Source organism: Mya arenaria, chromosome 6, assembly GCF_026914265.1.
Source record: "Mya arenaria isolate MELC-2E11 chromosome 6, ASM2691426v1".
NCBI classification, from domain to species: domain Eukaryota; kingdom Metazoa; phylum Mollusca; class Bivalvia; order Myida; family Myidae; genus Mya; species Mya arenaria.
The window spans coordinates 23,309,114-23,336,359 of record NC_069127.1 but is presented as its reverse complement, the minus strand read 5'-3'; the positions used below and the strand labels follow the sequence as shown (position 1 = coordinate 23,336,359).

Genomic DNA, 27,246 nt, shown 5'->3' with positions numbered 1-27,246 from the left:
TTACCATATAACAGGTTGAATCTAAAAATGATGAATACAATGTTAAATTGAATCTATCGTTGCAACGCCTCAGTGTGTTTTTTCAGGTGCGTGAAATGCATAGTGGAGAAGTGTTTAACAACAGTTAGAGTTCAACGTACTAGTTACTTTAAAATGCAAACCAATTATAAGCTTAAAATGCATAATGAAACGTTTCTTCAAAAGTGACAAACCTGTGCATACGAGACCTGGTGTTTAATGTTAATCTTGCCTATTCAAGACATACAGAATTTATTTATGAAATATACTTGTTAACAATAACATAACATATCATAACATAACATACAATAATATAACATAACATAACATAATATAACATAATATTTATTGTAGTACAAGATCTTCGGCCCAAAATACAATTGTCAGAGATGTATACAATAATGGTGACAAGTTATACAATAATACAAACGAATCATGAGACGCATTATGTACAGAAATAAATGCATGCCCTATTTCATGATCGTGGTAGATTTTGTTAACATATTTATATACATAAAATATCAATTCAACATTTACCAAACAGTGTTTTTTGGTCAAGGAAATGTTAAACAATTACGATTTGCACTCTATATTGTAGTTGATTATTATGATGTCACATATTTGATCTTAAAATGTACTTAAGAATAGGCTTTACCAATTCTTAATTTCATCGACATTAAGAGAAACAAACTGCATATGTTGCGTGAGCGACTTGCCGTTTCCCTTTACGTAGTTGAGAGTAAAATACACACACATACATTTAACCAATCAAATTATACTTGGACTGTATCAGTTAACATGACACAAAATACATACTTAATGGATAACTTTGTACAAATCGTGTCCAATTCCACCTTTCCTTCAGAAAAATACCCTTTTCTTAGAAACTTTCCGTTGCACAAAATATACAAAACTTAAAATATAAAACTATAAAATCCAAATTATACTGTTGACAATTAAACAATTTTCACAAACTATGTACTTTGAGTATCATAACGAGACAATATAAGAAACAATGTGCACTTGAATGATAATGTGCATTTTGTGGTTTCTTTCCGTTTGAGCCTTCGTCTTCTCTCCCTGAATTGGTCCTTCATTCGATATAGCCATAGCATGAGATTATTGTACCAAATGGTTAATTTGTTCTATCAGCATCCATACTGAATCATATTCATCAAAGTTCGGAACATATACTCATAAATATGCCTTCTTTTAAGAGTTGCACAATGCATATCCTAATATAGTAAAACAAGAATTGGAAAGTTTAATAATTCCCTCCAAATATTGAATTCATGAAACATCACGTACCGGTAAAACGCATAGACATCTATCAAGGCAATTGCACAATGTTTTTTTAGAATATGTTAGGAACATATAAACTATTTAACAATACAGTATCATATGTTAATTAGTACATTTCAGACCCAAGTTACTGGCATTATTATCTATTCCGAAGGATAATAAACGCACTTTAGTTGATTTCATTTATGTTGCCCTATAAGACCGTTACGACCAATCATCATGTTAGACACAGAAGATCTACAAACTTATGCACAGTTTCGGGTGTACCACTCCCAGCCGGACGACCCCATATAGTAGGAAGACGGAACTTCCTGTTTCAACCTACATCGTTGCGTGGATGCGCTCCAATTAACGCCAGTACAAGAGGGACTAGCGTTACACTGGTTGAAGCAATTCTCCAGGGTCGTTGGGCTTATATCTAGGATATGATATTCGTCCACATGATCTTGCTTGCTCGCCGGGTATAGGTGTCGCCAAACAAAGAGGGACAAACTAGAAGCAAAACATTTTTTTGTTTAAAATTATGTTACTTAATACAATAATAGTTTACGAATTTTAATCATGACCCAATTTCTTAAGGCTTTATCATTTTTTTAAGCTTACGGTGACGATTATAAGTGAGGACATTTTCTTCAGGGGGCATACAATATCTGCAATGTTGTATGCATAAAGGTATGATATAACTTAATACCAAGTGCCCGGAACTGTTCCAGGATGAGCTCTTTAATTTTTAGGCTAACCCTACGTCAATATATGGTTAACGTCTGAGTAAAGCAAACAAAAAACTGATTGTATATTTTAAATTAAGTCCAATACATAATCAGAAGAAAACGTATATGAATATCTTAGAGATTAATATACTTTCTGTTGAAATAAAATTTCGCCAAATTCTGGACTATTTAGAATTTATAAATGGGGTTAAATTTTAAAGTAAGTGAATTGTTTTAGGAATATCATGACATACTTTTTATTGTTTTAATCAATTGCATTGAACATGGACATGAGTGAATGAATGGTTGTCATAGACGTGAGACGCGAGTAATCGTATTATGTTCCAGCCCGCAGTTTATGTTTTGTTTTACTTTGACATATATAAGGAAACTAGTATCTTATTACCTTCAGGAACACAAACATGTACCCAAACTGCCAATAAAAATTGACACTTGTATTGTTGTTTTCTTTTTTATTTAAAGGATAGTTTGCTATGGAATATCCTGTGTTCGTGCAACGTGCTATAATTAAGATACATGTAGAATGCTTAGCATTTTGACAATATGATTCAAAATACTAATTATATGCCGTTCGCTGCTCTTATTACGATATGTTTGAAATACAGTTACCTAAGCCATTTTCTTTTGAATTAGATATTTAATTTATAATCTTATTATTCACGATGTCGTCCCTCGAACCGATAAGTTTCTAATTCATAGAGTTCTATTCACCGCCGTCTTTAACAAAGTGACTTTGTCATTGGAAGGGGACGAGTGTGAAACACAGAAGCGTTATTGGTTTTAAATCAGTAAATTATGTAACAAACTAAAATAAGTGCGTACAGACGGAGATTTACTGGTTCAGATGTTTCACCTAAAGCACTCTGCCCTTGGTCTTGATTTGAAACTAGGCATCTGTGTTTTCATCTGTAGTTGCGCCCGGACTACTCAAAGAATAAATACCAGTTTCTAAAATACGTCTAAAGATACACAGACATTAACCAATATTGTTGTTAATCACTCAACGTCCATTAAAGATGGACTTTAACAAGTATTTGACAACATCTGAGATTTCTTTCCGGTTTAGGGATTTATAAATCGCTGCAAGTTTTTCTTGCGTAAATAATATCACAGAAAAGTACTAATAATCGTTTATTTACATTTGATAAGAAACGTACATTTTAAGGAATGACCAATAACAAACGTTAACCCTACAAGGTGAAATATAAAGGGTGACAGGACCTACAGAATGTAAGAGAGAGACGGGAGTGAAATGTTAATTCGCCACATTTGTTTCCACGGAAAGTCCTTCATTCGTACATGCCTAAGCATTTGAAGATAATCCATAACGTACCTGTTGTGCAAATGTTCGATCCCGGGTCATATCGAAACCAGTCTGTACACTGGCACGTACCATCGATGCAGTCCGAATTCGCTATAGCTGTACAATATGCTGAAGACGCACATGATGTAACTTTGGACGTAAATAATGCATCAGCAGTAGTAGTTGTGGAAGTGGTAGTGGTAGTAGTAGCAGTTGTTGTTGTCGTTGCTGAAGTTGTTTAGATATATAATTAAAACGAACTGATATACAGAGAGTGCAATTGGGACTAAAAATGTGTGGAAATCAAAGCAACGTTTAATGACAGCTGTTTAAATGAGAACGTCATTTTCGTACAATTTACATTTATTGACAACCGTTGCAAAATACAACGTAAAATTGTACAGCATCTGGAACGATTTAAAGTTAACCTTATTTGCTGACCCATACAAAAACGATTGGATACTGGGATGGTATCCATAAAAGAAATGTATAAGTGATTTTAACCTTAAAGTATGTTGTTTTTTCAAGTAGGTCAAAGAAAATAATGTATTTTGGAAATTCTTCATTTTTTATTTCAAATGACTAAAAAGATACAAAAAGTTAGGAAATCGACTTTAGTTAGGAAATGACTTAAGAAGTTTTATGAATACCGCCCCTGGTTTCTAAAATAGTAAGTAAATACATTAGGTGCTTTATTGTTACCTTCCAGCTGGTAATAAAATCCATTGCGGCTAGGGCAGCCAATGGCATCACGAAGAGTTCTGTCAAAAATGTAGCAGTCTCGGGAAGCTAAATCATAGAATAAACTTCTGCAACTGACTAACTGATTGCATTCAGTTGCACAAGACTGCTTATTTCGTTTGCTTACAACGTAAATCGATTGATGTGAACATAAATGTCCATCAAATGCAGGATTCCTTTCAAACTTATTTTCTACAAGGATCAGATTTGTTGATTGATCGCAGTTGTAGTGTAGTGGTTGTTGACCAGAGCAGTCATGCTTTTTACCTGTGGAGTTTAAAATTGTCATTATCTTATCTAAACAAAGTTTTTTGCCTTTAAAACTATAAAAAATGGAAGTATAACTAGTATAATACTGAAAGTGATCAAAAGTGGATTACAAAAGGATTTGCTTGTGTGTTTTTGAAGTGTTAAACTTTTAAACCATAGCTATACATGTAGTACAGGTAATACAGTGTATACATGTATATAGAGCATATTGGACATTGGATTTTGGACAGTGGTCATTGAGTCTATTGGAGTGATTTGAATTCTTTGTATGTATACAACATACATGTAACAAGATGGGAATAGACATAGCACTCTACCGGGCACGTGTAGGAGCATTTATTCAACCTTGTGCTAAGCTAAAGAAATGCCCGACTGTGTATACTCCGTACTCAAAGTCATCTGACATACACATGATAACTTTTATGTGCTGCAGTTTAATGCTATTCTGGTTTACGTGCGCCAAGGGATTACTGCTGGCAAAGCATCTCATTGAGGAATCGGTTTCAAGTTACGAGCTTCATGACACATGCCCCAGTGGCATCAACAGTGTCACCATTGAGCGTCAATATAAACAAACCAATACATGTCCGATAGTGAGCAATTCCTATTTGTCGTATACCAGTCGTCTTTTGATGTTGTCCTCAGACGTGGACCAGAATCCATGCCCAACCAGTGAGACAGACCTTATACTTTATGATATAGAAGCAGCGAATGCAAACCACGTCACAAATCACTGAAGTAAAAGATGAAATCTCCAAATTACGTCATGATGTTTCGAATATCCAGACTGAACTATGTAATGTTAAATCTATTTGTAGAGATCTAGATAAACGCCAAAAGGCAACAGAAAATGATCTTAAACTATTAAATCCAAAGTTGACGACATTGAATATTCTTCTAGTGTTTTTGAAGCTGACTTAGGCCATTTGGCAATCAGTGATGAAACTAATCGAGACCATATTGACATTATTATGAAGCAAATGAACTCAATAGAGCGCGAGTCGCGTAAAGGTAATTTAAGAATTTTCGGACTAGGAGACGAGGAGCACGAAACATCTGATGATACCAAGTCCAAAGTTATAAATTCTGTGTTGAAAGGTTCCCTCCCTGATGATATAAACTTTGATGATGTTATAACTTTTGCCAAACGTTTTGGAAAATATTCACAGGACTCCCCTAGAATGATTCTCGTAAAGTTTAAAGATCATAATAACAAATTTGAACTGTTTAAGTTTAGAGATAAATTAAGGCTGCATGGTGTCAGAATAGCCAACGATCTTACAAGCTATGAAAAGTTACAATTAGATGATCTTAAAAGGTCTGGTAAAAAGGGTTACTACAAGAAGGGTACTTAAGTTGTGCTTGACAATAACGTTCAACCCCGAGTATTCAGGCGAGCAACCAGGCGTCAAGATCAGCAGGTACAGCCACCTCAGCAGGATGACCTGGAGATCCAGCCAGACGCAGAAACAGCTAATGTTATAGACTGGGGGGAGGGGTCAACGCTCATTTGTTCGGAAACTTAACGTGGAAGTTTTGTCTTGGAATATTTGTGGAATTTATACTAAGCTGAATAATGCTGATTTTATACAATATTTATTTGCGTTTGACATCTGTCTCCAAGAAACATGGTGTGTAATGACATTCAACATATTCTACCTGGTTATTTTTGTTATTTTTGCCCTGCGAAAAAATCTTTGAAGGCTGGGAGAAATATGGGGGGTGTAGCATTTTTTATAAAGGATTACCTAACTCAGTATATTAGCCGTGTTTGTGAAGATTTTATTTACGGAATATTGATAGTTATTGATAAAGGTATATTTTGTCCTGATAAACAGATTCTTTTAGTGCCATGATATAATCCACCACAAGTGTCACCATTTTATACGGATAAAACAGTCAGTGGTTTATCTGAAATTGAAACATTGTTATGTAATAGCGAATATAATTTGCAGGCATATGAGTTGTTACTATGTGGGGATCTAAATGCGAGAACTGGTGTTTTAAATGATTTTATTAACATAAATCTAAATATACCAGTGTTTGCTCAGCTGGAATCTATTTTTGAGAACGATGTTATTACAATGAGAATTTCGAAAGACAATACTGTTAATGCTTTTGGAAAAGTTCTCTTACAGTTTTGTATAACTTACTAATTATGCATAGTAAATGGACGAGTTGGGAGTGATAAAGGTGTTGGTGATTTTACGTACTATGGAGGTATTGGGTCAAGCGTTGTGGATTATTTTATATGTAGCCATAGCTTGTATGAGATTTGTAATAATTTCAAAGTAGACGCTAACCCTGAAAGTGATCATATGCCATTAGTTTTGTGTCTTGATAGTATGTTAAAACCAGATGTTAAAGATAAAGCCAAAATTATTTATAGTAGCAAAATTTGTATAGATGAAAGTAGTTATGAACATTACCAAGATGTGTTAAGCCAAAGTATACTTAATGGTGAATTCAAAGCTGTTGATGATATGTTAGAATTAGAGGATTTTGATACTAGTACTTTAGTCTACTTTAGTCGAAGAATTCCAAAAATGTATTTTAAATGTATCGAAAGATTTTGTTAAGCAAATAAGGAAAACGAATAAACGTAAAGTAGGTTTGAACTGGTTTGACAATGAATGTAAAGAACTTAAACGAAACACTTTACGTAGTCTTAGATTGTATAGATCAACAAAAATTATGGCTGATCTGTGTGATTATAAGGTAACGAGGTCTAAATATGTGTGTTTGTAAATCTAAGAAATAACTTTGCCTGAAGCGCATTGGTTTAGATTTAGAGAACTCCATGCCAAATCCTAAGCAGTTTTGGAGTAAAATAAAGCGTTTAACTGGCAGACAAAGAACTGATCCTGATATAAGTGGCGAGGAATGGCTGCAGCATTTTAGGACTTTATTCCAATCTGTTACTGACACTGAAAATGTACCCCCTATTATTGACAACTTCTTTAATAAAGTGGATGGTTCAAATAATGTCATCTTAAACTCCAGGATTGAATCTGATGAGCTAATAAAGGCAGTGAATGACCTAAAGTTAAATGACCTATAGCCGGAGAGCTATTGCCTGCACATTTTAAATATGGTCTTTTCTATTTATTGCCATATATGTTACGTATTTATAACCAAATATTTACATCAGGTCAGTTCCCGAGAAGCTGGACGCTATCTATTATTATACCAGTGCACAAAAAGGGAAGTTGTAATAATCCTGATATTTACAGGGGTATAGCCCTTGTTGATGTATTTAGCAAAATATATATAAGCATTTTAAACAGAAGACTTACCTATTATACTAAAGTTTATAACTCCATCTCGGAGTCGCAAGCAGGATTTAGATACGGTTATAATACAACTGATAATGCTTTTGTTTTATATTCTGTTATAAGCAAGTATTTAAGTACAAAGGGAAAGAAGTTATATGTTGCTTTTATTGATTTTAAAAAAAGCGTTTGATTCTGTGGATAGGGCAAAATTATATACAAGCTTATTTAGACAAAATGTTAAAGGAAGGCTATTGGGTGCTATTCAATCAATTTATGAAGATGTCAAAATGTGTATTAGATGCAAGGATGGAAAAACAGAGTGTTTTGACTGTCCAAGTGGTTTAAGACAGGGGTGTAATTTAAGTCCAGTATTGTTCTCACTTTTTATTAATGAGTTGTATAGTTATATTGAACAAAGTGGTGTGCATGGTGTTGAGCTGTCCCCTTTTGATATTGAAGTGTTTCTACTTATGTTTGCAGATGATGTTGCTCTGTTATCTGATACAGTTGTAGGTCTACAAAAACAACTAAATGCGCTAAACTTATTTTGTGCTGATACTAAGTTGCAAGTTAATACTAGTAAAACAAAAATTGTTGTTTTTAGAAGAGGTGGACAGCTGGCAAGTAGAGAAAAATCAAAATATAATAATGAAAATATAGATGTTGTATCAGGGTTTACTTATGTGGGTTTATATTTTAGTTGTACATTGTCATGGTATAAGATGGCAGAGAATTCTGCTCTAAAAGCTAAGAAAGCTTTACATTGTCTTTTTAAAGGCATTGCATCGTTACCTTTTGTTAAGTCTTCAGTGTTGTTTTTTAAATGTTTGATAATATCACCTATTATGTTATATGGTGCTGAAATTTGGGGAATGACTTCAATGAATGCTATAGAAAATGTCCAAATATATGCATGTAAAAGGTATTTAAATGTATCTTCCAAAGCTTGTAATGATGCTGTTTTAGGTGATCTAGGTCGTTTACCATTACATATATATGCTTCGAAACGTTGTCTTAAATATTGGTTAAAAATTTTGAAACTTCCTGATGATAGATATGTAAAGTTGTGTTACAATATGTTAAAACTGTATGATAGTCTAGGTCATGAAAATTGGGTTAGTGTATTGCGTATGAATCTGTCTAGGAATGGTTTTGGATATATTTGGGAGTCAGAGCAAGTAGTAAATGAAAGTGCCTTTCTTAAAGAATATGTAACGAGATTAAAAGATCAACATCTACAGTTATGAAGTCAAACTTGTTCTGAGAATATGAAACTTAATAAATTTTACATGTATATAATATCGTGTTTAAAGTCAGAATTATATGTGATCTGTGTTACAGTTGATTTCGTAAATGCTTAGCAAATTTTAGATGTTCATCACATCGCATTGGTATCGAAACAGGCAGTCATACCGGAATTAATAGGAACCATAGATTTTGTTTATATTGTAAAAATGTTGTTGAGGATGAATATCATTTTGTTATCAAATGTCCATTGTATAGAGATATAACAGAAGTGTATATACCATCTAAGTATTATGTTTACCCTAGTCTTCACTAGTTCTTTCTATTAATAGCTACAAAACATGAAGAAATTTTGCAAAAATTAGCTATATATTTGTATATTGTTTATATGTATTTATGTATGCATATCTGTATATGGGCCGGAGGCCTTCATACAATAAATATTTTGAATCGTTGAATCGAATTTTGAATCTGTACACTGGTAATATTCCGTGGAATAATTGTAAAATGATCACCAAATTTCGCATTTTTGAACCGTATTTCTTCTTATTGCTTCAAATTTTCAAACTCTTTCACGGATACGCAATTTGCATCAGTACAGAAATGCAATGCCTTGTAAAGTTGTACCAAATATAAACTGGTGTTAAATAGAATATATTTGTATAGGCCACACGTGCTACTGAATTTTTTACAGGCGGTAAGTGTTTCAGGAAGCCACATGCATTTGAACAAAGGCTCCTTTATCTGTTTGATCAATTTAACTTTAAGTAGAATGAACAAAATCTATATGTTACATTACCGTCTGAGAGATTATTTGTTTTGTTGGAAATAGTGTAAACACACTTCCACCAATCGACATTTCCGTCCTCTGATTTGTGACAGACAATTACGTAAAATTATTTCAATTGAAGGAATATAAACCTAAAACACTAAAATCAAGAATTATCATTAGTAAATGTAGGGGTATACGCCTTCGCTGTGACTGCGAATACTATTCAAGAATCAAATGTACATTTTCAAGTTTACAAGATGATCCAATTCCTTTCGGATTAGTATGCACATCTATGTCATTCTACTGTATATGTAAAACAAAAAAATCTCTGACATAATTTGAAGTCATTTCTGATGAGTACATGAATCGAAAATTATTTTGGAAACAAGTTAAACCACACATATATGACTGTCATTAAATTAACTATATCATTTTATATTGCAAAACCAAAAACTATGTGTAAAACAATCTAGTGTATTGTCCTGAAATATTATTAACGAGAAAATGTCTGTCCCGTGTTAATTGAAATTAGCTTAAAATGAAACATGAGAAACAGACTTGCTACAGTACTCTAACCTTACAAGAGTTTTTTTAAATGTCCATGCACATGTCTATATATATGAACAATGGACATGTGAAAGAGTCTCAGCGTAATAGTTTGATTCTTCCATGGTGATGATATATACAGTAACGTTTGTTTTTCTAAAGTGAACAGTCTTCTCTTTTTCATTTTGGAATAGGAAGTTGATAACAACACAATTATTTTGTCTTATAACACTATAAACGTTCTGCTGTATTATTTTTTTTAACAATATTATGATATAGTATTTGATAAACCAATACAAAATTTTGAATCTGAAATGTGCAGTCCATACTTGTCCACAGTAGTCGGTGTTCAATTTTGTTTTAATTTCATTAACTACATGCAAGTTTTATTGTTGCAAGGCAGTGTCATATTGATACCATTAATTTAAGAAATGATAACGTATTGATTTGTTCGTGGGTTAATACTGTATGAATGCAGAAAGGCAAGCTTGCAAATCCATAGACACATGTTACATATGCTTTGCATTGGAGAGCATTTATCGGCAATATTCATCAGGAATGGCTGATAATTGTGACGTCATATATCATTGAATAAATGACTTCGAGCTTATTGAATATAAATTATTATGCAAATCAAGACGACACGTCTCCTGTATACACTGAGGTAATCGAATCGTATAAAATAATAATTGAAGTGAAGTCGTATCTCTGTTTACATACTGTTTTAAAATAGCGTACCGAAGACAGTTGATAGCATTAAAACATTTAAACATTAATGTGAATATTTCGATTTCCTGTTATTTAATCAATATAGTTCGCCAAATGTTTCGAACTCAAATAGAGAAACAACATTCCATATTGATATTAAATTTCTGTGATTATTGCTTTGACATTAACACAATTTCTAGCTGCAGTTGAATATATTTGGTATTGCTGCATACAGTGTATGTAGTATATTAATGTTTACAATTGAACTGGGCATTCCATATATCGTTACATTTTTATAAATGTTTTAAATAATGAAAACGAATGTACACTTTTATGATATATTTAAGAAATATAACACACCACTGAGGGTCATATGACATTATAAGGACCGGCCAGTCAGCCACCGAAAGTGTATATTGACCGAGGCGTTAGCAGAGGTTCATTTACCTTTGGGGGCTGACTGACCGATCCTTATAATGCCATATGGCCCGAAGTGGTGTATTATATTTCTTATATTATACCGAACATTTTTCATTACCATTCAATATTTTTAAAGCGATTTAAATGTGTTTTATTGAACAAAGCTAATAATGGTTACTTGTTTCGTCGTTGTGAAAATTGCAAGCAACACTCACCTGTTTTATGACGTCAGCGGTCCATATTACATTTTTGGCGATGTCCGGACCGGCCAAAATATAATATGGACCGCTGACGTCATTAAACTCGATTTTCATCAAAATACAGTAATATACGGACCGATTGAGTTTATATATACAAAGAAGGGACACATTTATGTGAGGTATAATATACAGTAATAGAGGTGCATCACTGATAAGTATTTCATAAGGATTATAGAAGCGGTTGCGAGTGATTATCATCAATAATGTCAGAATACAAATATCAATCGTTATCACTTAAGCACACATTTGATAAACAGGTTAATGCAATTGAAGATTGAGAAGAGCAAGTCTATGTTCCATTTACAGCCCTTCATGTTTATCACTCTCGCAGATATTTTTCTATTTAAACCCACAAATAGCAACTTGTTAATTTTATATGTAAACCTCAACTGTATGTATAGTTTTCAGTTCTATTTAATATATAAAGCACAATTAAGAACTTGCCACACCAAGGTCGTTTAATTTTTCGACTAAGATCTTTATTTAACCCGTCCTGGTTAAGTACACACTGACTGAATCTAGGGATAAGCTTAAAATCTATAGCATTGTAGTACTTTATACGGAGTGAAAACGTACGGGTCATATTCAAGCACAGTTTTAGAAAAGTTAAGGTTGAATGATACAACGAGTTTAACTGCATTATTCAACGGATCGCCAAAGACACACTAACAATGATTTCCATTTTGATAGCATGTAGCTTGGTTCTTACAATACATTGTGCAGATTTGAATGTATCGACGTCGGTTGGGGTTATTCGCGGTGTTGAAGCGACAATTAACATTGAAGGAATTAGATATTCATTTAAAAAGTACCTTGGTATTCCGTTTGCTAAACCACCAGTCGGAGATTTACGATGGAAAAAACCGGTTTCATACGGAAATCTGGGCGCGACAACATACGAAGCAGTTGCTTACAAGAACATTTGTCCACAAATTCATCTACCGGGCGAAGAACAAGTAGGGGTAGAGGACGAAGATTGTCTATACCTTAACATCTGGGTTCCGGACAAGACCCCCGCTCCCGACAAGGCACATGCAGTCATGGTCTTTATATATGGAGGTGCTTTCATTTGAGGCTCTGCAGACACGTATAACGGAGAGGAACTCGTCAATTATGGTAACGTCATCTTAGTAACGTTGAATTATAGAGTCGGGCCACTTGGATTCCTGAGCACCATGGATGAGAACTGCCCGGGTAATTTTGGATTCTGGGATCAGCGACTTGCACTAGAATGGGTAAATAATAACATAGGATATTTTGGAGGAGACTCGGGGCGAATCACGATTTTCGGGGAATCTGCAGGGGCTATAGGTGTTGCTCTTCAATCCATGTACCCGAGTGATAGTGGAAAGATATTCCAAAGGGCAATATGTGAGAGCGGGGTTGGGTCTGTGAGTTTCATTAACTATACACGCGATACAACGTACATGGTGAATGCTATAGCAGAGAGGGTTAATTGTATGGAAAAAAGTTATGCAGAAATTATAACATGTCTAAGAAAGGTATCATGGAATAAACTGATGGCTGTTGTGATGGATCTAAATGAAAATGTAACACGACTTGAATATATTAACTTTGATCCTGTTCTTGACAACGATTTCATAAAATATGATCCGAAAGAGTTAAAAAAACTTTCGGCAGACAGAAACATCGAGGAATTAGAATTTTTCCGACGCATTGATTTTATGAACGGCTTTAATCAGTACGAAGGTGGGGTATCCATGCAATACTTCACTGGGGGAGATATGGAAGCCTTCCAGCCTACATTTTCCGATTTTGTTGAACTGATTCCTTACGCAACTTTCGTGATTGGTGAGATTCCGATCGAGGTAATTCCGCTAATTGCTCATGAATACACAGACTGGACGGATCCGTATAATTACGAAAATATACGACGTCAGTACGCACATCTTCACGGTGATATACAGTTTGGTTTTCCAGCCGTGGAAACTTCGTTACTTCACGCAGGAAGTTCCAGTCAGGACGGAAGATCCTTCATGTTCCATTTCCTCCCTTCTCCAACCAACCGGCTTCCGACAACTCCCACCTGGCTGCCGGGAGCTGACCATGGTGATGAGTTGGCCTTCGTTTTTGGGCTGCAGTCTGATGCTGGGATCAAACAGTGGGAATTAGACCTGTCCCGTAAAATGATGAAATACTGGTCAAACTTTGCAAAGACTGGGTAAGACGACCTTGACTTGTGATAATACGTACATGTGTCATTTTGTGTAGTAAAAATTAGTTGGCACGAATTATAGTTTTATCATTTACAATAATACATTGATGAGACACAAAATATTTTAGCTATTAATGAAAAATAATATGTGTATTTACGACAAATAAGCAATATATATTTCACACATTTTACCCTGACATCCATGAACCTCTATCTTTCCAGTGACATATTTAAAGAAATTATGAAAACAAAGTTAACATTATGATCAACTTTTGCAGAAATCCAAACGCCGAAGGCCAGGATCTTCTATTCTGGCCGGAGTACACACATTCAAAACAAGAATGCATGTCCTTTGACAAGACCATGGACAATGACTCGGTGGAACAACACTTTTATGCAGAGAAGCTGGAGTTCTGGACAAATGTGTTTCCAACTACCATAAAAGCGCTAGAAGGTGACCGAACTTGTCCTCCCATCGATGGTCCAGTTAACGGTGTTGGAAGGTCTGTGACCAGAACAGGACACGCGATGTTTGTTCTTATCTTGTTGTTTGCTTATGTTCTGTATTAGAATCTAACCCGTCTCTCAGATGCTGTGAAGACGATCGAGTATATATATATTAAATATTTGTAGTTATTAAATGTATCAACCACTCTTGAAAAATAATACTAACGAGATTATCAAGGAAGGCCAAGAGTGTTGAACTTATAATAACTGTCTAAGAATAATCTCATTCAAACCTAGAATATCGTTTTCAAACTTTAGATTTTGTATGTGCTTGCGAAATAGCTCTCTTCTAGAACGTATTCATTATAACAATATGTTCAAGTTGGAAGTGGTTTAGCATAATATTTCACACTCGTAAAGAAGATAATTTCATATTAAGTGTTCATATTATATTTTTGTACATTTGTCACAGTGGAAAGGGCGGCCACGCCTAACACCAAAGCGAACTGTTTATGGCAAAAAGTCAGCAATAATAATAATATGTTATAAGCACTCTCTATCCCCATTCTAAACGCATCATACAGTTCTTGACTGCGACCTCTTTCTATAAACCCAGTATCGGCTTCGGTTTGTCGTTAACTCTTTTTTTCATTCAATTTTAACAATAAAGTTCATTCATCATTGTTCATCTTTGTTCTTAATAAAGTATTATCATTTTATTGGACTAAAAGTCAAACTGTTTCTCATGTTTTGTAATTTCAATAATAAAGTAAATGTTTAACTGTAACGCGTGATTCAGATGTTTAACGACGCTATTACAGAAATATCAACACTAAATACATTCCAAGAACTAAAGAACGAATTCTCAAAATAAAGCTTCATTCCAAATATTAGTGTTCTATTTAATTATCAACTATGAGTAAGACCAGAATGTAAGGTTGAAACCCTCACCGCATGTTCTCTTAGCAAATGTAATGGTTTCATGCTAAATCGTTTGATTTCTGGTTTACAAGGCGAGTACATAAATCGGAACAGTACCTAAATAAGGAAAACCCATTATAAAGTGTTTTTCCGATCAAAATCAGTTATTTACGATTTTATTCAATTAAGACGATTGCTTCAGATACAAGTTCCAACGAACACGATTGTCCGATAAGTAATTCAAATACTGTGATCATTTAAAGTCAATACATGGCACGCGGTGAGAAAGACTTCATGCTTGCCACAATCACAGCACACTGGTACAGCCTGTATTTTACTGAAATCATCAAAATTTACTGACAAAAACGACAAAAAAGACAAGCTGGAAATAACATCAATTATTAATTTACCTAAACAAAATATGGAGTAATAGTTTTAAAAGAATACATGAAAATAAATAACGAATTAAAACTGTTCCATATTTAGGTACTCCCAAGTCGAAATGGCAGTCTTTGATTGTGCGGTGAATAAAGTACTTTTCATGCAGATAGGTAGTATCTTGAAAAATGCCATTTATATCAACCAGCTGGTCTTGAATCCTAGTATGCTGATGGAAAATTTTGTAGTTTTGGTGCAAGTCTAACCAAAATTATATCACAAATAGTGCCGAAAGTGTTCCGATTTAGTTACTCAAAATGTACAGTAGAGATGAATCGTACGACCCAGCAAATAAATGTTTATCGATTGGAAAGAAATAGTCCGATGCCAAATTCGAATAAATTACCGTATTTGGCTTCTTACAAAACACATCTCCAATAACTATAAGAAATAAAATGTGTGCAAAGCTTTAAGGTCGACCAATATGATTTATAATGTACATACTTGTTTGTAAGGGCAAGCCGTTAAGAGAGAAGTTTAAAACAGAAATGTGAACTTTGTGGTCACAAGGCGAATACAACACTTATTATTATGATGGAAGTTTGTACAAGGTATAGTAGCAAAGTTGCATTGTGTTTCCACACTTATTAATATGATGGAAGTTTGTACAAGGTAAAGTAGCAAAGTTGCATTGTGTTTCCACACTTATTATTATGATGGAAGTTTGTACAAGGTATAGGTGCAAAGTTGCATTGTATTTCCATTATGAGTGAGTACAAACTATATTTTGGAACAGGGCGATAATGCGGTGTGTTTGACGTGCATTTCATCACTCTGGGTGCGATTTGCAGTAAACAAGGTGTTAGTTTTGATGTCTGCATTTGACTATGTTTGTCTGATGTTTGTCTGATTATGTATAATCTGTGTTTTTGGAAAAGGTTTTGCTGTAACGTTCCATGCAATAAATATACCAGTCCTTTAAGAAAATGCCTGACACTCCGCATAGGAATATGAAAATGGAGTTGTTTCAAATATTTGTAGGTTCGAGTAAATCAGTCAAATAACCAACAAAAAATTGATTAGGGGAGATGCAACTTTAACCGAAAACAATATTGTGTACAGTTATTAAATTTGTTAATAACTGCGTTAGTTGTTCTAATTTTAATAGACACAGAAGAGAAATTCACGTACATTCTTAGTTGTTACAATAGAAATGAGGTTTCATAAGGTTAAAATACCGTTTTTGCTGCACATTTCTTTCAAAATAACAACGGTATCCTTCGTAAGAACATTTGTTTTGGTATTTCTTAATCATTTTCGGCAAATTATCAATTGTATTAATTATTGTATATCGTATTACGGAGTAAGAGTGCATATTTAAGAAATCATTTTATTTACAAAATATTACACGTTTTTACAAGAATAATGGTAATTCAAAACATTGATGTCTACGTTTCAAACCATTCCGAAGGCCACTTGAATTTATCATCTATGTATGCACGTTGTAATCACAGGGAGAAGCCATCACATAATCATAGGATGGAGGTTCGGACAAGAGATGGTAGTGCACTTGAATTGTGTATCCATCGTTGGAGGGTAAGAAGCATGTCTCCGAATAAGGCGGAGGTTGGTCGTCGGGTTTGGGATGTGTTCCATCACTCTGCAGGGTATTTGCAGTGATAACAGTGTATGCATTGGTTTCCACATCAGATTGTGTTTGGCTGATTTGCTGTCCTGTTGCATCTTTCGAACAGATTTGATAACGATGCAAACAATATCCACAACAACATAGACTGATAGAGAACATTCCTGCAGCTATCGAACTGCATACAATAATCAAAATGTTGTTATTCGTATGACTCCCAGGTTCATCTAAAAATACAGCATAATGTTTAAGAGTTCTGTGAATTAAACTCAAACTTTAACTGACTGTAAATATAAAATGAATTTATAAGAGAATAATCTGTTTTGCAATCTCAAATGAAATACTAAAATATGTGATTACGCCGATTTATTTCTACGGGATCATTTCGGACAATCATCAAATCAATAAATATAATGATTTAATTATCTCCAATCTGTTTGGTTTAAACAATATTTATTTCGATGTAATATTTACAATTAGTTTAGTTTAACAAATTTGAGCATAATCAACGTTAACAAAGACCAAATATGTAATGCATATAAACAACGAATATGTTAATTATGCACAAAACAATAGTGTAAACAGAATTGAGAAGAAAGCCTTAAGGCGTATACTATGTCTCGCTTCTGTAGGTCATATACACTGCTTAGGCTAGTGCGCAAGTTGCGGTGACTCGAATAAATATAATCTTATAGTCGTATTGTGTAAACTATTGTCTGTTTGCATCGCTTCGGGAAAGAATCTCAATCAAATAGATAAAGATTCAATCTTAACAATAAGGTCCACAATGGACACCTCATGGACAACCTATTAGTTAATCTCGCTTAAAGCCAAACAAATTAAGGCCTTATATAAATGAAAGAGAGACACAATCCCTCACAAGACAAGAAACACAGTGACTAGAGTTATCAATGGATATTGGAATACCTTCTTGTAAAGAAGCCGGTGTAGTCGTTGTGTCTGTCCTATTATAGCAGGAAACTCCAACATCATCAGAACGAGTGCAGTCGTTTAAATCATAACGTGAACGTCTACACTCCTCAAGTCTCCTTTCAGACCCATTACATATAACACGGTTTAACCATATCGGCTGTGTCTCAGTGCCACGCTGACCCCATGGCAAACTTAGTATCTGTGCATTATTCCTGCAAAACGAGTAAGTTTATGATAATTCATTATCAAATATATAGGTAAATATAATAACTAAACCTTTTTACAATTCCCTCTTCTTGTTTTAAGGTTATAATACCGCTGAAAATTACGCTAATATTTTCGTAGGAACGGTACTAAAACGCCGGAATGCTGAGGGTGATGGTGCTTTTTTATTCTAATTTGATTTGAACGTATACACTGTTCCGATATATAATACTATCAAATGACGTAGTATTTTAAACAAATATCTATATAGAAGAGTTGTAACTGCTGAACCATTCGTACCGTTGCACATATAAGTAAATGTAATCGTGTGATTTTGGGATTAAGGTAGCACACCCCCAAGAAAAACCTCCACTTGAAAGTGTTAAAATTTAATGCTTTAGCCTCGCTATAGGGAGTAGATAAATACCATCATGCTAGAAAATACACTTTTGCTTTCAGGGAATCTGGAAAAACGTGATTGGTTAATTCGATTAGTTTGTGTTGGCTATTGCGGGTAAATTCATTTGATGCTTATTTGAAAGTATTCTCCTCGAATACCATAGATGGTCTTTCCTATGTATGTGTAGCTTTGATTGATTGCATTTGGGTCATTTTTTTATTAATGAAAATATACTGTGGTGAAACAGTTGGTTTGCTAACGTGTACGAATAGTGCTCAGCTTCAGTTTTTACTTTGTACGAAAGTTTACCATTAATTTGTGTCCACTATCGGTTGGACACCATATATGAAAGCATGGATTGGACATTATGTATGTGAGAATAGATTGGACATCATTTTTGCGAGCACAACTTGGACAAAATGTATGCCTGCATAGGTTGATCACTTTGTCTACTTTTTTAGATTATTTACAAGGGCACCTCCTTCACTTAGGCACATTAATATACTTTATCAACTATTACCAATAGCAATAAATCTATCATCTTTGAATCAATCCCCTGCGAGAATGCCTTTTAAACTCAGCAAATAATATACTATTATTCTTGTCAACCTAACAAACAATGTGATAATCTTGTTTATTGGTACTATATTTGAAACATTTTGACAATTAATCATTTTGTCAAGCTTGTCCTTGTGGTTTTAATTTTATGAATACAATAGGTTTCTTACGTAGCAAATCCTAACATTCTGCAAACAACCGTGGCAAAGAAAATATCGTCAGGGTCCACACAAACAGTCCCCCACTGACCATTTATCAAAACTTCGACTCGCCCGGACATAGGTGTTGGACCGTCTACAAGTTGAATATTTTGAATAACTGAAACGATATGCGAAAATAAAAGTATTTTGTTACAGACATTTTCGAGTATATATAGTAAACATTGGATAGGACAGCGATGGGACACGCTTACAATAGGTTAGCTATGAACTTGTTTAAGGCAGTGAGATCAAAATCAATTTATCAGAGACACACATTACAAAACAATTATGCAAGTATAACAATATGGTTATCAATTATGTCAGAGATCTGAACGCTCAACGCAACGGAGTGATGAACTCACCGAAGAAGTTAATTGAAAAACGTATATAACATGACCTACATGCACGGAAACTGTTACATGGTAAATACTTACAGTTGATATGATTAACAGCAATATCATCTACTGCAACTTTATTGTGGTGGAAATTTTGGGAGAACGCTCTTTCGGCATCAAATGTCACTCAAAATGGCGATTCTATTCCGAAAACATTAATTTGCTGATATTCCCACGTGTCTCTCTTCATATCATTAGATTTCCAGAATAGATGATACTTATCTGATGTATTCAGGAACACTCTAAAATTTCCTGAAAATAATATTTAAATCTATTTGTGGCAATATCCGAATTATTATTGTTTTTTAATCAAATTGGCATTAGAATAATTGAAATACATCGTCGGAATTAAATGATGAGTATTATGGTCATTAACTACTATTCAATACATTCTTGTACCGGCATCGGTGTTTATAAAAGCTTGAAATGAGATAACAACGGGTGTCTTGATCATCACTGCTTGTCTCAACATTGCTCTGTGTCCGGCCGAGTGACGTCCAAATGATTCAATATACGCACAATTATCTGGAAAAGACAATACTTTACCACCAGTTTATTATGAACGTACACGTGTATGGTTGCAGAATGATTTAAAACCGTATACTCCGCAAATCTAGTTCCAAACGAATACCACATTCATGAGAGGTGTATGAATTTCAAGCAACTATCATTTTACAACAATATACTAGCTCTCTTTGAATCCAAGAACGAGAAAGTAGGACTATGGAAGTTTAAAATTGGTTATGGTTAAAAAATCTGTCTACAAGGTCCGTACACGTGCAGGGTTGCAGAATGATTTAATACTTTATACTCCATACTTTGAACACCATATCACATTCATGAGAGGTGCACGAATTACAAGCAACTATTATTTTAAAGTCTAAAGACAAGTAAATGGCATTTCAAATGGCTTTTGTAAACAATTTAGGCGAAACGCAATCGTCTTCACTTGAACAAAAGACGAGCGCAATGCCATGTTGCACCGCAGAGATGACCAAGTTATTCAAACCCAACAGTTTAGAAGGACATTTTGTAAATGTTTATACCTAATTCATCCGTTTTATGCAAATGCATTGTATCAAATGCATGTGTCTCTGTGAATAACCTTTATCTCGATGTATTTACAACTTAGTGTCTACGTCTAGATGGAAAGTTCATAGTTTTCATAGCTTAGTGCATATGATAACGTATTCAAATGTTTCGTTTTATTAATTTATTGATTTGTACAACTTCTTTTTCTTTCTATCATATTTAGCATCATAAGAAGACCATTGAAATTAAAATTTGATAATAAATTTACAGCCGTATGAAAATTGCAAATAAGCATATAAAAGAACTGAATTGTACGCAAGACCATCAAAAGAAAGACCGCGGTATTGCTATCCTGCGCCGGATGTACGAATAAAGCCACTAAGAATTCTTTTCAAGCTCATTATAAATGAGTGCAATGGTACTCAGGGGGATACAGGTATTCCGTATCTGCAATGGTTTAAGTTAGAATTTTTGAATCTTAGCTACAACATGGCGGCGAAACGTTAAAAAAAGATTTTTTTTGGCTTGGGAATTTTTATATATTGTATACATCATGAGGCGCATTCGGTGCTATTATCTCCATTTGTCTCACGGCCTTTCATTTCAAGCTAATAAGTAACGGAATTAAAAACTAATCTGATGTTTTCATTTGTAGCATGTGAGATTTTGATAATTTAAAGGTAATTTTAGCTATTTTTTTGCAATGGTTTATCCCTCAACATTATTCAAATATAATGTTGTTGTTTTTATTTCCTGACGCTTTCTTTACAGTACAAGAGCTTTCATCGTCACTTTTGTTTAACCACCTAAATGTATGTTGATAACAGTTTATCCACGTTTGGGCATCAGAACTGAATACAAGTTGACAAGCATTTATTAGTAATAGCAATTAAAAATAGCGACATATTGAACTTGTGAACTTTTGTAATATAATACTTCCATATGTTAAATGCTTTCTATATACATGTACTTATATATAGGTTCGTCTGTTCGAGTGTTCGTCCCTATTTTACAAATGTTTACGAAATAAGCATTTAATGTTTGCTCCCCCTTGCCAGTTTGACTCTAGGAACAAAGCAATTGGACTGATTAAAATGGTAACTTTATTGATATGAACCCTGCCCATTTATAACTCTACTGTTTATACCAACGGACATCAGTTAAGAATGTTGACTTAATAGTTTATAATACCAGACTTTTACTAAACTTAAAATCTATCATATGCAAATCATGTAACCCTTGTCTTGCGAATTGTTCGTTTGGCATATGTTTCCATGTGCTAATGTGTTAAAGTTATGATGCGTTATATTTTATCAAAACATGCCTTGTATAAAAGACTCACACATAACGAGAATTATATATAAAAAATCATTTAAATTGTAAATGACTCTTAATGTGAGAGTCCTTTTACAGCCCTAGAGTATTTTTCATTTTTGACTACAGGCTGATGGAATGCACACAGCTCCAAGTTTTGAGTTAAAGTTTATTCATTTACAGTAAATCAATACTGCTTTATTAATTATACCAGTCATGATTATAATTGTTTAAGCATTAACTGATTCTTTATGTAGTATTGACTAACGCAAGACAAAATAAGGTAGATTCCTTTTCTATGACTAAAAGCGCATTGATTGAACACCTTAAAATGGTTCATATGGATAACAGTTCACAGAAAATATATTATTAGAAAGTGTCTCATTAGATTTCATATGATATCTTTCGTATCATACTTTTTATTTTTTTTTAAATGTTTTTTTTTTGTGTATGAGAAAACTGTTTGTCACTTTTATTTTGTATAATAACATTCATTAAATGGACTAGACACTAGATGTTACAAGACTTACATAAAATTGACAACATGTGTAAAATTCATAGTATTTTGCATATTAAAGGGACTATACACCAGATTGGCACCATTTTGTCCGTAGCGAATCTCATTTGATAAAATGTTTTAGTCTTTAATATCACAATTGTAAACATTTTATACCAAAATGTAAAAAATAATCGAGTTGGAGACCGGGTTCGAACCGGTGTCGCCAAAATTGTAGTCCAATTTTGTATCCACTGTTCTACGAAGGTTTACCCTAAACAATTGGAATAAGTAAGCTAAAGACCTAACTTGGTAATATTACGTAATAACATCGACTAGCCAATCACGCATTACATTATTATATTGATTTATATTAGGTATACATTACTTATAATATTTTGTAATTGAAAAATACGAAAAAACTGCGAAAAACGAATTATTGTAAACTATGTGGTACTTCGGTTAGTATGTTTAAATGCATTGTACACATCGATACCAAGTTTATGTCAGTTTTCGACAATTTTCTTTTTTTTTCGATATTTCATTATACGGTGTTTAGCCCCTTTAATGTATCAGATCGCTTACGAGATATGCACCTTTTGCATTTTGGGGGCTTTTTCCAATGCGAAACTAATAGGTTTGTCTAGCACGTACATTCCAGAAAGTTTTAAAATAGCGTCGTTTTATTTATCTGTACTTATCACGTGACTTTCACATGCTAAGTATACACACTTCATGGCTTCCCGGAAGAACGGAAAATGGAAGGTGCCGGAATAGAAGCTTTTAAAATAGGTTGACTCAGCTGAAAATGACAGCGAATTGCTAAAATGCTTATTGGCAGCTCAGTGTTCGCTATTTTAAACCGATAAACGGCTGACAGGGCGACAGTGTTTACGTTTATTATTTTAATCTTGAAATGATGTATAACATTGGCAAATCGGGGCTTGTTGTAAGGAATTACTGTATTTGACCATTTCGGGACAAGTCCTTTTAATAAATATGAATAATTAATCATAATAATTCTTTTTTATGTGTTACATGTTAAACTGTGTATTATACTGTTTATCCATATCAAAGTGTAACCACCTAATTGTTATTTTAATTTTGTTTGATTTTATAAACAGTTTTTATCATGGGTCATATTGACTTGAATAAAAAAAATACTTGTATATGTATTATCTTCTTAGAATAATTCACCTGTCGTATTTTGTTGTTGATATCCAATTCCATTTTTGTTGATGTTCCCGTGTATAAAATAACTACAATCTCCAAAGCTCCAGTCAATGTCATCTTCTTCCAGGACATTCCTCCACCCACATGTGCCCGTTTCAAACGAGCAGATGTCGGCTGCCAATGAAATAAAAATATTATCACTCACTGTTGGTTACATATCTAAAATTTAAAGGTGATAAGTTAAATCATATAACTAGTTTAATATAAACACAAATAAATAAAAGAAGGGTGTCACCGGCAGAAGCGAAGCCGTCACCGCCAGGGGCACAGTCGGACACCACGATGCATCAATAACACCATCCTGGACATTTTCTTTCGATGAGGTTTTGTAACATACGACAAAAGCTAAACTCATGGCAAATTTTGGCAGCATTTAAACGCCCATCATAGGCTTTACAAGGGTGGTTTTGGTTGATATCAGCTAATATTTGAACAATATGTTTGTCAGCAGGTTATATCTCTAGGTAGTAGGGTACTGAGAAGGTTTATAACGGCCCAATGCAACCTGATATTTATTGCTTTATTCGTCAATGTGCACAAATATTGTTTATTACTTCAGGAGGAATCACGTGACTTAAATGGGTTCTTGACCAAACTTTCAGCGTTTCCGTTCTACAACATTTCGTCGAGTTGAAATTTTGACCAAGGTCTGCATCATTACAATACAAGCAAATCTAGAACATTTCACAACTGTAAAACCAGAAAATAGAATAGTCTTTAATATGCTTAGATATTTGATCATATTTTTTTGTCCAAAAGTGTTTTAGGAATTAACGTCAATTACTTGTTTGTTTGTGGCTGTGACCCGTGGTGACCCGTGTGTGAACAACATTAAGTCACGTGATTCCTTACTTGAGATAACCATCGAATGAATTGTTTATTTTTCAGACACTATGGTTAGCCTAGCAACCTGGCAACGTAAAGATAGTTGTTAATGCTATTGATCAGAAGACGAGTATCAACAGTAGACTTTAGATATCCATGTTGCTTAAATATCTTGTACAGGTCTTACAAAATAACTGCTTGACATTAAATCGTGTGAGTCATTTTATTTCAGAAAATACACTGTATTAGTTGTTTTTTCTCCAATTTTAGATGTGAACTATGTGAATAAATATAGCGTTTCATTAGGATTTGAAAGTGGCCGTGGCGAATTATATCGTGATATAATTAGCCAACAAAAATTCGGATCATAGCTTACTTTGAACAAGTTGTTAAAATAAATAACATTCATGCACGTTTATACTATATAAGCATTACCTGTGCACTATTGATAACCATAAAAAATCTGAATAATAATCTAATAACTGTTTATCTGGCTGTGATTGGTTGGCGATGTCAAAGAATTCCATGCTCGGTATTTATGCTGAGCAAACCGTTTATACTCGGTAAGCTTCGATATGCAATTGTCTGTTGACAGGTTATGCACAATGAATCATGTTTAAACAAAGGCATTATGCTTACCTTTAATACATTTTGTTGAAATCAGTATAAACACAATCCACAATGGATTTAAACAGTTTTGATATGAATTATCCATTCTATAAATCCCATGTAATAAAATTGTGAGGCGATTCTATATAGAAACACATATCTTAATTTAAACTCAGAAGAATAAACAAAGTTGACACAACTCAGGTAAATATATTGATTGCTAGATTTGTATTTCTCCTCCAATATCTATACGATCCACACCCATGATCTCATTTGAAAGGGTAACCTGATACTCACCGATTCACACAAATAATGCATTATACCACGCATAAAGGTTACACTATACTTGCTCGGGTTGAAAACATCTCAAAAGTCTAAATGAATCATACGTCTTCTGATGCCGATAATTTAACCTTGTTTTTTTTTTAAAAGATTGTAGTTGGAGTTAAGATTAACACATTGAGATTAGTTTGTCGGTTTTCTAGCTACCAAACCGGTGGTCAGTGGTTCGAACTGCATACTAGGTGGATGTTGTTACAGGTAAAATGTCATTCAAAGACTCAACTGTATTTTGATGAGGTATCTCAAGAATTGGACTAATGCGAAGAAACTGGAAAAGGAGAAATCGTCTGGCGTTTGTTCAAATATACATACTCAAGCATTTTGGAAGATATAAAGAAATATCGACATATTTTTCCTTTAAATGTATTTAAAACGTATTCAAATACCTTTGGAGACATCCTGAGGAAATTTACATCAATATAAAAACTACAACTACTTAATACATTGGATTATGCACAAATAATTGATGATTGTAAGAATTGTTCGATATGTGGATGAATAAATTAAGCAAGTCAAGTTTGTCATATCGATAGTTATGTTCCTACATTAAGAAAACAGCCTATCTCAACATAATTTAAATTCTTAGTGCTCGAGATATACGGAAGCATGTTCAAAATAGTCTTTAATATGCTAAAAATAGTCTAGAATTGTTAATAGAACAGTGACTTATAGGTAACTTGAACTGATAGTCGAATTCTGATTTGGTAACAGCTTCTTTGTATGAAGAAATTTAAGCATGATCGTACACGTTATTTAAATGAACTTTCCGAACAAATAAAAGGATGCAGTAATTGTATGGTGCCGTATTGTTTCCATGAACTGTCGGATACGGAACGGTATATATAAAGGTATGGAAGGTATATATGGAAAAATAAATCAAATGAGATATTTCATATTGTTTACATGGGGACACTTGTCATAACACACTATTAGGTAAGTTGAATGACATATATATGCGCATAAGCGCACTCGGGAGAGCCCGGACCATATCCTTTCGAGAGGTAGGTCTTTGTTTGACCAGTGTCGTGAAAGAGTCGCCTATTTTCGGCGTCCCCGCCTTTGTCATGATATGTTTCGTTCGCGAGATGGGTTCAGGTAGGAAACATTGTCTTATTATGCGATGAAAATTAGTTCACCAGTTTTTACTGGCCGCGGCTTTCTGTATGCTACCTATAGGCATTTTGATGCGCATATTTCTGAGTGCAACAGAGAGGGACCGGACCGGGTCCTTTTGCGAGCAGGTTCGAGTGTCAAAGAAAGGCAGCCTTGGTAAAGACTGGGATGCAATTAGTACACCGATCTTAAGTGTCTGCCTCGTCAAGTGTACATATTGTTAAACATGTTTGTACGCATGTTTCTGGGAGGAAAAAGGGCCGTGCCAGTTGAAGAGCTGGGTCAAATGTAACGGGTAAAATCGAATGGCTTGATCAAATTTGAGGTTGAACGGTGGGCAACTTTGTTTTGATCTGGATAATAATGATGTCATTTGTTTCAAGCGTCTGCACCTTCGTGTCTAAGTACATCGAAGCATTTTGCTGCGCATCTTT

General features: G+C 34.1%; 2 protein-coding genes across 2 annotated transcripts; one reads left to right on the top strand and one right to left on the bottom strand.

The window, feature by feature from the left end:
• The first annotated feature begins 12,291 nt into the window (after positions 1 to 12,291).
• LOC128238361 (bile salt-activated lipase-like) lies at positions 12,292 to 14,405 on the top strand. The gene is made up of 2 exons (XM_052954210.1): positions 12,292 to 13,773; positions 14,046 to 14,405. Exons 1-2 carry the CDS (start codon positions 12,767 to 12,769, stop codon positions 14,335 to 14,337), a joined length of 1,299 nt encoding a protein of 432 aa, XP_052810170.1. The 5' UTR covers positions 12,292 to 12,766; the 3' UTR covers positions 14,338 to 14,405.
• Positions 14,406 to 19,890: 5,485 nt separating this feature from the next.
• Positions 19,891 to 25,630, bottom strand: LOC128237053 (MAM and LDL-receptor class A domain-containing protein 1-like). Its single transcript, XM_052952241.1, has 4 exons — positions 25,388 to 25,630; positions 23,888 to 24,037; positions 20,248 to 20,373; positions 19,891 to 20,100 (listed from the first exon to the last, which is right to left on the bottom strand). The coding sequence occupies exons 1-4, from the start codon at positions 25,461 to 25,463 to the stop codon at positions 19,976 to 19,978; spliced, it is 477 nt and encodes a 158-aa protein (XP_052808201.1). The 5' UTR covers positions 25,464 to 25,630; the 3' UTR covers positions 19,891 to 19,975.
• Between the last annotated feature and the right edge of the window lie 1,616 nt (positions 25,631 to 27,246).

Bases quoted from the DNA above. Each gene is read 5' to 3' on its own strand.
- LOC128238361 (XM_052954210.1), top strand. From the start codon at position 12,767: ATGGATGAGAACTGCCCGGGTAATTTTGGATTCTGGGATCAGCGACTT. The intron at 13,774-14,045 runs GTAAGACGACCT...CAACTTTTGCAG, and splicing joins TCAAACTTTGCAAAGACTGG to AAATCCAAACGCCGAAGGCC.
- LOC128237053 (XM_052952241.1), bottom strand. From the start codon at position 25,463: ATGGATAATTCATATCAAAACTGTTTAAATCCATTGTGGATTGTGTTT. The intron at 20,374-23,887 runs GTGAATTATTCT...TGTCTTTTCCAG, and splicing joins TCAACAACAAAATACGACAG to ATAATTGTGCGTATATTGAA. The intron at 20,101-20,247 runs GTACAAGAATGT...TATTATTTTCAG, and splicing joins TTTTATAAACACCGATGCCG to GAAATTTTAGAGTGTTCCTG.